Source organism: Lepisosteus platostomus, chromosome 18 (genome assembly GCF_059453375.1).
Source record: "Lepisosteus platostomus isolate fLepPlt1 chromosome 18, fLepPlt1.hap1, whole genome shotgun sequence".
NCBI lineage: Eukaryota > Metazoa > Chordata > Actinopteri > Semionotiformes > Lepisosteidae > Lepisosteus > Lepisosteus platostomus.
In genome coordinates, this window is record NC_142628.1 from 3,848,734 (window position 1) to 3,861,964 (window position 13,231).

The window sequence follows — 13,231 nt, forward strand, 5'->3', positions numbered from 1 at the left end:
ACATCGACGATAGACTGGAATGGTCTAAGAACATCGAGGCCATCTATAAGAACGGACAGAGCCGACTTTACTTCTTGAGGAGGCTCAGGTCCTTCAATGTGTGTAGTAAGATGCTACACATGTTTTATCAGTCGGTGGTAGCGAGTGCCATTTTCTACGCAGTGGTGTGCTGGGGCTCTGGGATTAGAGCAGTAGATTCCAAAAGGCTGAACAAGCTCATCAGGAGAGCGAGCTCTGTCATTGGGTCTGACCTGGACCCCTTGGAGGTAGTGGCTGAGAGGAGAATGATGTCCAAACTGGAGGCCATCATGGACAACTTCTCCCATCCCCTCTATGACAGGCTTGCAGAAATGAAGAGCACGTTCAGCAATAGACTGATTCACCCACGGTGCGACAGGGAGCGCTACAGGAGGTCATTCTTGCCGTCTGCCATAAGACTGTACAACGCATCCACCTTGCGTCTTGGCAGAGGCAACAGCGACAGTGACCTGTTTCTGGACTAAACGCATATACACATATACTGCTACATCTGTTCTCTTTCTTTTTCTTTTTCTTTTTCCCGTTTACAACCACTTTTGTGCAATATATGCCAGGGACCTGTGCAATACATTTATATTTATATTTATATCTATGGTTACATCTATATTTATATTCATACGTGTGATACGATTTTCTGTGTACTGTTCTGTTCTAGTTTCCTCTTGTGTGTCCGGACTGTGAGTAACTCTTGTATTGTATTGTATGTATTGTACTATTAGTATATAATTCGTTACACTGTGGCTGTGTTGTGTGTGTTAAGCTGCTGTTGCACTGCAATTTCCCTCACGGGATCAATAAAGTATCTATCTATCTAGTGGTGGCGTCCTCACCATCCTCTGCTCTTCCCTTATTAACCCACCTGCAGGAGCACAAGAGAGCAAGAGTAGAGATAAGCTACCATCCCCTCTCCTTTTTAACCCGAAAACCAAAATCCAGCAGCTCTGAGTGGCAAGTCAGACATTTTGTTTGCACAAGCATTCTACAGCCTAGCTGAGAAGAGCAATGAGAGAAGGCAACGCTGATCACAGCCTGGAAGAACAATAGCTGGGCTGGACAAGGAAGGAAACGACCACAAACTCAACGACAGGCTTCACACCTCCACAGCCCAAGACGCTGACTCCAAACCAGCCTGTGTAAAACAAGGAAATATTCTCAAGCCCTTCATTTCTCAACACTGACCCCAAAAAAGCCAAAATCCCTCTTCAAACAAGCATACTCCCTCTGAGCTATCACCAATACATTTGAAATGCTAATTCTTTTACTCCACCCTAAATTCTGTTTGTCCAGACCTCTTTGCTGCTGATGGTTATTTATACACTGTTGTGTTGGAATCAGTCGTAAAACAAGTTTCCCCTAAGGCATAGTAAAGTCAGAATTGCATCAAATGTAAATGACAGCACGTTTCTGACATTCTACATTTGCATGTGATAACGTCACAGCCACAACTAATCAAAAGCAAACATGTGCCTATATACATATATTTCAAATACCTCTCTGCACAGACATTAATTAATACAAACATACAATTAAAAATCAGTAATTTTGTAGAGATCTTAAGCAAAAGAGGCACGTGAGGAGTACAGTACAATAGCAAACAAACACTGATCACGGCCAGTGAGAATTGCCAGATGTACCAATACTGGAGACACATTACACAAACTGTAACCCATAATGCGCTCTCCACATTTTAGTCTTTCACCAGATGCATTTAGTTAACGCTGTATTTCATTTGTTTTCTCTAGCCCTCTAACACTGATGTAGGGTATTTACAGGCAATAACTGTTACAGATCGGGAGGGATTCAAATGTACAAATAGTTCAATATCTGGTAACTGAATTACTGAAATTAGGAGTTTGTTTGCCATACTCTGTCATGCTTTCACATGAACACGTGAGCCATTGCTGGGGCTGAGAAGTGCTGAACACGAACATTCGTTTTGCTGAACACTTTTCAGATGGATACAACTTTCGTAGATTATGGAACATTAAAACACAGCTGGGAGGGTTTGAAGCTTTCAAAAATTATTTTAAATATACATGCAAATGCTTGGGTGTTCGGAACATGCAAATGCAAGCAGAAATGCAAACAACTGTACAGTTTGTATTTAAAGGCATGCATTTGCATTTGTCCCCCAAATCTATTATCAAACTATTAAATTACATTGAGACATATGTACTTTTATGACTGCATATGAGTTCAATTAAAGTCTTCAACCATATCAAACGACAGCCAAGTGTCTTAAGTCACTAAAAAGCCGCATAATCATGCTGGATAATTTCTGAAACTGACAATAAAACTTGTTTTAGCAAAACAGTCAAATGAAAATGCATTCTGTGCTTTGATTCACAATTGGTCTTGAAATGGAAAAAAATCTGGAGACACCAGACTTCAGATCTGTAAGATACTATGGGATATGGTGTACAGTGACTGACAAATGAACATATTTGTGGGGATAACAATCTGTAATAATAATTATAATAATTGCTGACACTTATACAGTTCTTTTCTGGACACTCCACTCAAAGCGCTTTACAGGTCATGGGGATCACCTCCACCACCACCAGTGTGCAGCCCCACCTGGATGATGCAACGGCAGCCATAGTGCGCCAGAACGCTCCCCACACAATAAGGCCTTGCTTGATTTTTATATTCGAAAAACATTTTTCCTTGGTTTGGAACTGTGGCCCACAGCAGTCCCCAACTCGTGTTTATACCTGAAACTACAGAAACCTGTGCGCACTGAAATTCCTGCTATCTTTTCTGCCATTTTCCCCACCAAGCTCGGTAACATTTTATTTTGAACATCCACTGATAAAATGGATCTTGGGCTTGAACTTGCAGTTTTAACACAGCCTAAAGCCCTGTCTGCCCTACCTCCCTGCTTGAATTCAAGAGGGGGCAGAATCCAGCAATTTCCCAAATGGAAGAGCTTGGTTGAGCGTTTTTGGACGCTGGAATTTCTTCTTCCCGAGGAGAGGACGTCACGCAGAGAACATCCGTACACGAGTGCAATCAGAGAGCCTGGCGTAAATATCTACGACCCCTCCGAGACAGCGGCGACACGGGCACCTGTCGCAGACAGGGGACCCCACTCGCACAGCCTCGCCCTCCTGTGGAACCCCCCCCCAAACACACACACACAGCTGAAACGGCCGCAGCGGGACGAACGGGGTAGACAACACAAAAGGCTTGTGTCACACCTGCCCTCCTTCGGGATGGGAAAGAGATTGGAAAAAGGGAGAAAGATATACTCGGGCCGGAGATTAGATCTGAGAGACGAACGGGCTCCTTGGATTCCAGGCTCAGGGCCTCAGTGCTCCTCGCAGCAGACAGGAAGCGAACAGAACACACACACACACATTGCCCAGCCGGAGTTGCTAAGCGATCGGAGAAGAGAAGAGAGAATTGCCGTTAGCTCACACAGAGGATGCAAACGGAAGGTTTTTCACAAAAGCTGGTGAAGTTCAGGTTTTGCAGGCTGAACCTTGTTAGTCATCGGTTGTGGCATAAAACAACGGAAGAGCGCGAAATACATCAGCCTGGGGGAACACACATTCTACCGACGCGTGTTCAAGTTAAAACAAGTTTGTGATCCTCACTGGACCTTCAGCTTCTTATGAAAGACTCCAGACTGCATGAAACTTAAAATAGACAAGAGTCTCTCCGAAGGAGCCGAGGAGTCGCCGCGTCTGTTACAAATCAAAGCTCTCGGACTCAAAATAAAATCAGTACTGGACACATATGTCCTCTACGCACGTTACAGCCTTTTCCTCATGATAAAATAACTGTTTCCTAGACACTTTGCAAAACTCAAATGTAAAAAAAAAACAACTTTACCCTGTGATCCTCGGTCTTGCAACACAAATTCGAAATTTGTTCCAAGTTATGAACGTTTTAAAGCAACAAAAAAAACGTTCTGGACTATGAAGAACTGCTTGCAAATAGTGCAATTCTGAAAGCGCTCAAATACAGTCGCAGAAGGAACGTTTTTGCCATCAACAAATCAAGCACTTAAATTCATATTCCTAACGCGTGCTCATAATTCACGCAGGTCAAGCGACAGAGAAAATCACAAAAGAGATGGTGTTTTCCTGAATAGATACACCGCGGAAAGGGAAAGCGTTGTTTTAATACGCTTTGTAGCCTTCGCTAGCCTGTTACAATACAGTGCTCTAAACAGTTTTAAAATAACCGACCAGACCACGTTAATCACCCCCTCGCCGCGCCTTCAGCAGGGTACCAGAGCTCTTCGGGCAGAGCAGTGTAGTATATCCAGCAAGAACAAGCTCCTTAGAGCAAGAAAAATGGGTTTTGGTTGTTTTAACGCCAAGAATATGCAAGCACTAGAGATTGTGTCAAGGACAGTGGCAATACATCATGCAGTAGTTACAACAGCACAAAAGAAAATACCGCTGTTAATTAAAATGTCGATTCTTTGTTTGGAGGGGGGGAAAAAACACTCCGCTACATCACCGTTTACAGAAAAAAAAAAGTTACCAGACAGACGGATAAACCCATACCTATTCAGCGTATAGGACCCGTTCCTCTTCAACCTCATGCCTGCAGATAGGAACCGGATAAAGTAATCCAGAATTGAATATTTTCCTCCTCTTACCAAAAAAAAGAAAGGACGAATGTCTACAACAAAAATAAAACAAAAACAAAACAAAACCCCAATCCAGCAGCAGTAAAACGCGAAGAAAACGAGTGCGGGCTCCCTGCTTTCTCCGAAGTCCTTCCCGAGCAGCGGCTGGTGAGCTGCTTCCGCGGGGAGGGTTAATTCGGGTAGGAGGACGGCGGCGGCGGTGGTGGTGGTTGCCGGATAACGGTGTGTTTTTTTTTCCTTCCCCTTTCCCAGAGGTGTCAAAACAAATCTCCCTCTCCCGGCGATTGGGAAGGTAAACGCCTCCTCCAGCAGCTACTCCGCCACCGCGTCAGCCTCTTCCTCTCCGTCACGCAGCGCGCCGCCGGTTTGCCAGGCTCTGCCCTGCGCGTCAAGACGATCGGCCCTCGGATCGCCCCGCATCCACACCGCTTTCCGGCAACTTGGGACGGACCCCCAGCGTCGCAGGGAAATCGCACACAGGAGGGGTTGATGCTGCGCAACCTCTTTCCCTGGCTTCCTGGGTGGGGGAGTCGGCACAGAAAATAATAGGAAGGGCTTTCAGGGCTTCAGTTCATTTCGAAACACAAAAAGTCAACGCCATCTGGATTGTAGGAGAAAAGTAATGGTGGGAGCCAGACCCCTCAAGCACGTTATTGACTAACTTTTGTTTCCTCCCCCCCCTGTCCCGGGCAAAATGCCCTGTTCAAAACATAGCAACACCTTGTCGCTTTCTGAGGCGCCCCGGCTGCCCTTTTCGCTCGCAGCTCAACATCTCCGTTTCCACAGCCTCGATTTTCCCCGAGAGACCGCGGTTATCCGGATGAAAACAAAACAAAGATTGCCCCTTGGTGCAATTCAAACTAGGGATTCACACGCCGAAATTTCGATTAACTAGGACAGGAGAAAGCTTCTTTGGGAACTCAGCGAGCCAAGCAGTGGCTTCTCGGGTTTCACACTTTTGTTGTGTGTTTTTCTGCCCTCCAACCTTTCTGATACAGCCAGAGGCCCCCGGCTTCCCGATCTCAACAGTAGTAAGGCAGGTTTCATTCAAATGACAGCCGTGAATCTCGTTAGCCCCTTGCCTTTCCTGCCCAGTCAGTTGCTGCTCTCGGAGAAACCGGCTCTATCAGAAAGCGCGAACAGACAGCTCAGTGGACAGAAGAAAAGCAGGGATTTGTGTCGAGATCTTCCATAGCCGCCGCCCGCACCGAAATAAAACAGAATCGCGAAAATCTGTGGTCAGTTATTGAAAACTGTGATGTTCTTCACTGATGTCACGTAATTCACGTAGTTGGTGAACAGATAACCCCAATGCATCGTACATAGCAAGATATTACAAAAATGTCATTTTTCAATAGAACAAGTGCATATGGTCTCATTTATTTCTAAATCTCTTCATTTGGCGGATCTGCGTGATCGTACTACACGTTTCGTTTCAGTTACCGGAGTTTCACAGAACAGTCATTTATGCGGCTCATTTGAGCCTCCTTGTAATTGCATTTGTTTTTCTAATGTATCCCCGTCTTTTTTTTTTTTGACTGCGTATCCCGAAGGGCCAGAGCTGATGTCCATCAGCGTGCCTTAGGCGTGGAAACACCTGAGCCCTTTGTGCGGGCGCGTCCCCCGCTGGAAACCGCTGACGCGCAGCGCGTCCCCCGCATGACGAACCCCAGCCCCCGGCGAGCGCGGCACAGGTACACGGCATCACCTGGCAGGCTCGGCGGAAACTGGGGGCAGAGGCCGGAGCTTTCCATGTTTTTTAACGATTCATTTATTTTTATTTTTTTCTAAACCGCTTTTCCCCCTCACAGAACGAAATTAAACGGGCGCCTTGCAGGGATACAGAACGTGCGTCTTAAAGAGAACACGATAAAGCAATTAGACTTGCTACCAAGATAAAGGGTGGCACATGTTACGCACAACACCTTTTACTGTCGCTTACTTTGGTGCACAAAAATAGCGTTTCTTAGGTTTCTACAGCAGTTATACTTTAGGAATTGTAACAGGGTTTATGATGTGAAAATGTTACAAAGGCAACACAATTCTACAATTCACGAATTTAACCAGATCAGTTTTCCGTGACACCCCTCCTGTAACACCTTTGGTGGGTTTTATGTCTCCAAAGCCTCCAGAGCAACACCGGCGTGACGGGGGCGACACGGACACTCTTGGTTTGGTCTGGTCACAGATGAAACTCGTGCCAGTGGGTTTCTTTTTGTGAAGAGACACGGCGCCGCAGGAGGGTGTGACGGACAGACCGAGCTATTGTCTGCAGTCCGGCATTGCCATGGAAACAGGAGACTGGGCTCTGCGTTTCTGTACACCTGTCCTGTGTGCTGTAAAATCACCTAGGCATAGAGCCTCCATTTATTAGTCACTCAAGACTACAGTGATAATGTGCCATCTTCATTTTTCCTGACGGTGAAAACTTTACACTAATTCTATGTGAATATAAATTCACACTCTTTTAAACCAGTGGAACTGGTGTCCATGGAGGTTGGTTTCAATTTATTCGCATTTAATTGTACTGGACAACACCTAAGCAGGCACGATAGACTGTATAGTAATTAACAGTTTTTATGTATGAAATTTTGCCATATTTAACAGTGGGATAAGTTAATTTAGAGCTGTGCTTGTGCTGAATTGTCATTTGAAAAAAGAGCAAAACAGGAGCTAAATGGCTTGAAGTATCCTGGGTTGTGACTGAAATACATACGGCATCCATTAACCGATTAAAAACATGACTGGTGACACTACAATGATAGCAGTGCCCTGCAAGGCAACATCTTTCAGAGGTAATTCACTCACTTGTACTAGAACCACAATCCAACTAGAACACCGCCTTGTACTGACAAAACTACTTAAATAGTACATTTTATTGCAGAGGGTACATCATGTTCTGAGGCAAGAAAAGTCATTGCTGTTCCAATACTCCCATTATTCAACACTGCAAAATGATACCAGTATTTTTCACAGTCGGTGTCTAATACAGCATTACGCAAAATGCAGGCACTATGACGAAAAATAAAGATGTTTGTACTCTCAAACAAGACAATGCCAAGGTCACATTGTCCCATTAGGCCAGATGTTATTGGCTGCAATGTCCAGGACAGAACCCAAACACAGGCCTGTAACTATTTGAGAAAAGCCAATTCTAACTTACTATTACCAACCTTGTTTTCCAGTATTTAGCAAATGCACACTGTTATTGTCATTGCGGCTTAATTTTAAACATGCGCTGATGAGCAAAACAGAAGCTTTTAAATCAGACAGCAATTATTTACTCGTATGGAAATAGTAAAATACACTAAATCATTCTCAGAGTTTCCTATTTTTCTCCTGCAATTTAAAAAAACACAGCTCAACTACAGATTAACCAGACGACAGATACACTGAGAACAGAAGTACACAAAGGATGTGAACGCAGGGATATTTACAGATAGGAGTGAGTACGGCCATTGTAATTAGTGAACTAAACATTTCAGCCAGCTACTCTGTATTATTGTGGACCTTCAAGTAGTTCAATAATTGAAGGGAAGTGAACTAATAAACACAGAAGCTAAGCAGAGCTAAGAGATCATAAACCAAGCCCCAGAGAGAGTGAAGCACTGACTGGGCACTGGTGGAGAACTCCGCTCCACTCCCTTGTCCTCTCTGCTCAGTGAGTCAGGAGGCACAGAGTACCGCCCTTCTCCAGAGGTGTGGGCGTGGCCGGTGGCGTGAGGCTGCCAGAGGCTCCGCCCATCTTGGCTGGGTATAAAGAGACACGCAGCAAATTATAGCAGTGATTGCATACTGCCAGAGCCAAGGAGGTGGCCACACAAAGGAAGAGCCACAGACTGATCGCAGGACTGGTCTGTGCGTTACTCCTGTGGTCCAGTTATGAGACATGCTGGATGTTTTTTTGCTGCTAGACCTGAATTCATCATCAAAGTGAAACTGGTGGTGAAGGAACCAGTGCAGATTTCATCCTGTCTGGTTGTACATTTTCCTCTTGAGTGAGACGAGCTTCGTTGTGCCCGACCTCCTCAAGGCGTGCCAGTCAACTTTAATGCAGTGGCCAAAGATTTCAAGTCAATTCATTAAACTGCAGTCTTTCCATAAGAGACTTCTTATATACGAGCACATCAATAAATGAAATTATCCAGGCTACCCCACTCTATCGAAACGTTTAGCCAGCGCACACAGTCCTTCCGGCTGAATCCATCTTGCCAACTTCAGCCCGCCTGCTGCTACAAAGCCATTCAGCAGTTACAAGCAAGAATACAGCCATTGATTATATAGCATGTGCTGAGGCCCAGCTTTTCCTATAGCTAGTGAAAGCAATGCACTGGGGAGACATGCTCTGAATTGTAATGGAATATGAAATATGAAATAGAAATCGGGCATCCTCTTCATCACTGGGCTCTCATTCATCTCAAATATTCAAGGAAGGAGTATACGTCACTGAGAATGCCCACCATATATGCAGACTATAATGATAGAAAACCAACACAAAAATACTGTAGCACAGGCAACATTCGAAGTTTTAAACATTTTTACAGAAGAGGTTTATTCTTTACCTTATGTTTCACAAAGGCTCAAACCTGCACAACACTGAAGGGAAGCTAAGTCGAAATCTTGTGGCAGCAACACCACATTTCACAGGTGACCCTTAACCAAATGAAGGCATCACCCCTAACTACAGACACAAGTCATAGTGCCGATCAACTTCCACAGCTAGGAAATAAGTTTTGCCTCATTTCGTGAACACCAGATTAAAAGGAAAAAAAACATCTTTGGCGACTCTTTGATTGAGAAACGAAATCTCTAACCTCATCTTTTTCACTTTTACCCCGGAAGCTTTAATCCTGGCTGATAGTGACACTGTGAAAATGCTCTTATCTTACAAGGCCTACTCCTCACCAGCAATCTGCCGCACTGGTGACCAGATTCCTCTGACTTCCAGGCACGTACGTGCATACTCTCAAAATATTTCTGGCTCCCAGGATGTCTGGGATGATAAACTACGTGTCACAGGCAGGTCTGTCTGAGTCAGATCAGTGGGCTGGATAACCAGGGCTTTTTTCTTCTCATTAGTGCAAGCTGGCACCTCGTGGCTCAATCGATCCCTTTCGCTCCCAGATCATGCCGCTCGGCCACACCAAAGGGCCTTTAAAGGTCGAGGGGATGTGGGCAACACATGCCGACTCGGGATAGGAAGTCGCCATTACCCCCCACATAACAGAAAACCACATTTTAATTTAACAGCTGGCTGGACTGAAGAAATAGGAAGAGGACCCAGTCTATCAGATAACACTGCACACAGAATCCATTACATACTGCAACAAAGGACAATCAATCAGGCTGCGAGGTTCATCTGTTATATAGCTATTATCTTTTTTTTTTTTCAGAACCAGATTCTGAAAACTGACATTTTCAAACACTAAGAACAGTTTCGAATTGGACACTCTAGCTGAAAGCCTGCCCCATGAATGACTCCTCTACTCAAGAATCACTTAGCTATCATAGAAACTCCGTCCAATAAAGATTTGACTCCAGTGTCACCACAAGCAGTCACTGTCCTTTGTGTACATGAAACGTCAGTCTAATTTGCTGGTCTACAGCAGAGCATAATGATTCAGTCATGAGCCAAGAGCAACCAAAGGTCCCATTCCACAGGCAGGGCTTTCTTTCTATTGATCCTCTTTGAACATTAGAAAGGCTATAAATGAGAGGAGGCCATCTGGTTTTAATAACTAATTGATTGGAGGATTTCATTCAGCTGTCTCTCGAAATAAGGTGGGATATAAGCTTCAACATGGCTGAGCAGCTCGTTCTATACTCCACAATTCATTGGCATAAGAAAGAGCTCCTCTTCACCATCTTAGATGAATCTCCCTATAGCTTCCATTTGTCTGCTCTGATATTTCACTGTGGATTCTGAAGAGGTCCATTTGGGTGCCTGTCAATGTCATCCTGAGGCCATGCTGACAGTTGTTTAACTACACTTGCACATGGTATTGGCGTGTTAGCAGTATACAAAAGTGGTTGCAACTGCATTAGGGCTGTGTTGTTTCTTGGATAAAATGATCCATCTCGATAAAATCGTCCTGCTTTCCATCATTGTTTAACAGGATCAGCAGGGGAAAAAAAAAAGAAAATTCCCTACACTTGTACAGCGCTTTTTGGACACTCCGCTCAAAGCGCTGTTCAGGTAATAAGGGATCCCCTCCACCACCACCAGTGTGCTGCCCCACCTGGAGGATGCGATGGCAGCCAGGGTGCGCCAGTCTGCTCACCACACACCAGCAGGGAGGAGAACAGAGTGTGTCAGTCATTGGCAGGTGTGAGCTGCAGGGTGATAACAGAAATGCTATTGCCCTCGAATCGGGAGGTTGCTATGGAACTCAAGACGTCTGTTCACTCCCCCCCTCAGCCAGAATCCTCTCACTGCCAGACTTCAATGTAAATAAGAAAGAAAATGTAGTAGAAATTGGCTTCCACTCATCCCCTTCACTCTGCGTGCTACATTTCCACTCCCTGCAGTAATCGCTACCCTCTTCTTTCATTTCTAAAACACGTGCATTTATGAAACTATTGCTCTGCGTTTAATTCCACATCATCCCTGGTCTCATGGGGGTTACATATCTCATTTTGTCAGGTGTGGCGTCCTCCGAAAGCTCGCACAAGCGCCGTCTGTCCCCCGACAGTGCTGTGCTAGTCCAGTCACCTCCAATCCCTCTAAAAACCACAGTGGAAACAGGAGCTCGAGTTCCAGTACTGCTGGCCCCTCAGTCAGCCTCTTAAGAAGTGCTGAGTTAGGGCAACTCGAGTACCCCCCTCGTTACTGCCCGCGTTTATCCAGCAGGGCTAGATCTGAGCCGCAGGTCAGCCAGGCACAGCGAGCCAGTCTTTCTGGGGCTAAACTGTATTTTGCCAGACACGTCTGTAGAAATAGAAGGGGAAGATGCAGCTGCAGGAAATGTGGGTTTCCTTCACACCCTGCGGCTCGCCAGCTTCTAGTATAATACCCACCGAGGAGTGGCTGCCTCTCCTACTGACCACCTGCAGTGCTCGTCAGTAAAATGTGCAGCTGCAGTATATGCCAGTTTTGCTCATTAACACTGGGCTGAAGAAACAGTACAAGGTCAATCAAGTCCATGCTTCACATAAACCACTACTCATGTTAACAAAGACGCCTCTCTCACTACGGCAGTCAAAAGGAGTAAATAATCATAACACAGCTCACCTAACAAAATAAAATAAAGTCCTCTGCTTTGCTCAAACAAGGTCACTTTGGAAGTTAACTTCAGATACACGGGGAACTTTCCCATAGTATGGAAATAGCAATTCATGTTGTGAGTCCAGCACTCAGTCAGTGTTGTGGCTTGTGTGCATCTGAGCCCTGAATTGTTAAAGAGGGCTTAATGACTCCTAATTTATCAACCAAACCCAGGCTGAGCGCAACAATCCCAGGCAGCCAGGGAGGTGTCGTTTGTCATGACTCACCACAGCTCACAGACAGAAACCAGCATAATGGGAAAGGAACTGATGAAGAAGACAAAGGGGGCAATAACTGTCTGGGAATTTCAAGTCATGGGGAACAAAATTAAACCCCAAATACCTGCATATCGTGTGTCCCTCATCACTCACAATTTAGGCACCCCACAACCAACAGTTTACAGCGGAAGTACAATTTAAGTACTTTTCTGGTTAGCTTTTTGTCCCTGCACTATTACATATCCTCCACACGAGAATACCAATGCTTCAAAACTTTTCTTAACTAATGCCTGACGCCTTTCCACCTCAAAACAAATACAATTTATTTCTGAAAATAATTTGCTGTTAAATGACACATCATTAATATTCATGCAAGTTGACTACCACATGATACCATATTTAAGGTCACTGCTTTTCGTAACAAGGCTATTTGTTAAAAAGGCTCACACCTGAAGAAGGCTCCACGGCCGAAACGTTGTGTTCTCTTTCTTCTTTTTTTTCAGCATGGAATAAACCTATTACTTGTTCCTATTTGTTAAAAAGTGCATTTTTTATTTTTCTTCCCGTCATTGGTCCTCGAGTTCATAATCATTGCTGCTTCCACCCCCCTGTACTCAAGCTTTTCACTGCTGCAGTCAAATCCTGTCTTTTCCCCTGTTTCAGTTTCTGCTGTTCAAACGTTTCCAAAAAAGTCATCAGACAACAGATTGAACATGGTTCTCCTCCTGCCCACTGATCTAACTAGAACCAAGCAATGAGATGCCACACGTGTGGCTTTTACTCTACAATACTATTAATTCGATACACACTGCACAAGCGCCCACAGACCCAAGGTCTTCCCTTGGCCATGAGGCCCCTGCACAAGTGCATGATGGGATACATCAGGAGCACACCAGCAGAAGTGATGGAGCAGAAAGTACCGGCCGTCAGACTGGGGGGTGAGGGCAGTACCGGCCATCAGACTGGGGGGTGAGGGCAGTACCAGTCGACAGGGATTCTGCCCCAGTACGAGTGAGGACGAGGGGAACACTACTCTGAACTGCTGCTGTTTAGGCACTGAAAAGGTAACGTTGCGGTTCTTCGGGCCTGATGCTGTACTGGGTG

The 13,231-nt window shown here is 45.1% G+C and overlaps 1 protein-coding gene across 2 annotated transcripts in view; it reads right to left on the reverse strand.

Annotated features, from left to right (window-relative positions):
• The window catches only part of mob2a (MOB kinase activator 2a), a 91,106-nt gene that overhangs the window by 44,744 nt on the left and 33,131 nt on the right, over nucleotides 1–13,231 (reverse strand). Inside the window, exon 1 of one of the 2 annotated variants that reach the window (XM_088611715.1) lies at nucleotides 4,560–5,038. The exons of the other annotated variant lie outside the window; for it this stretch is intronic. Within the exon in view, the coding sequence (XP_088467841.1) occupies nucleotides 4,560–4,597 (38 nt within the window). The 5' untranslated portion in view covers nucleotides 4,598–5,038. Of the gene's footprint in view, nucleotides 1–4,559; nucleotides 5,039–13,231 lie in introns of those variants that run through there. 2 annotated transcript variants of the gene reach the window in all.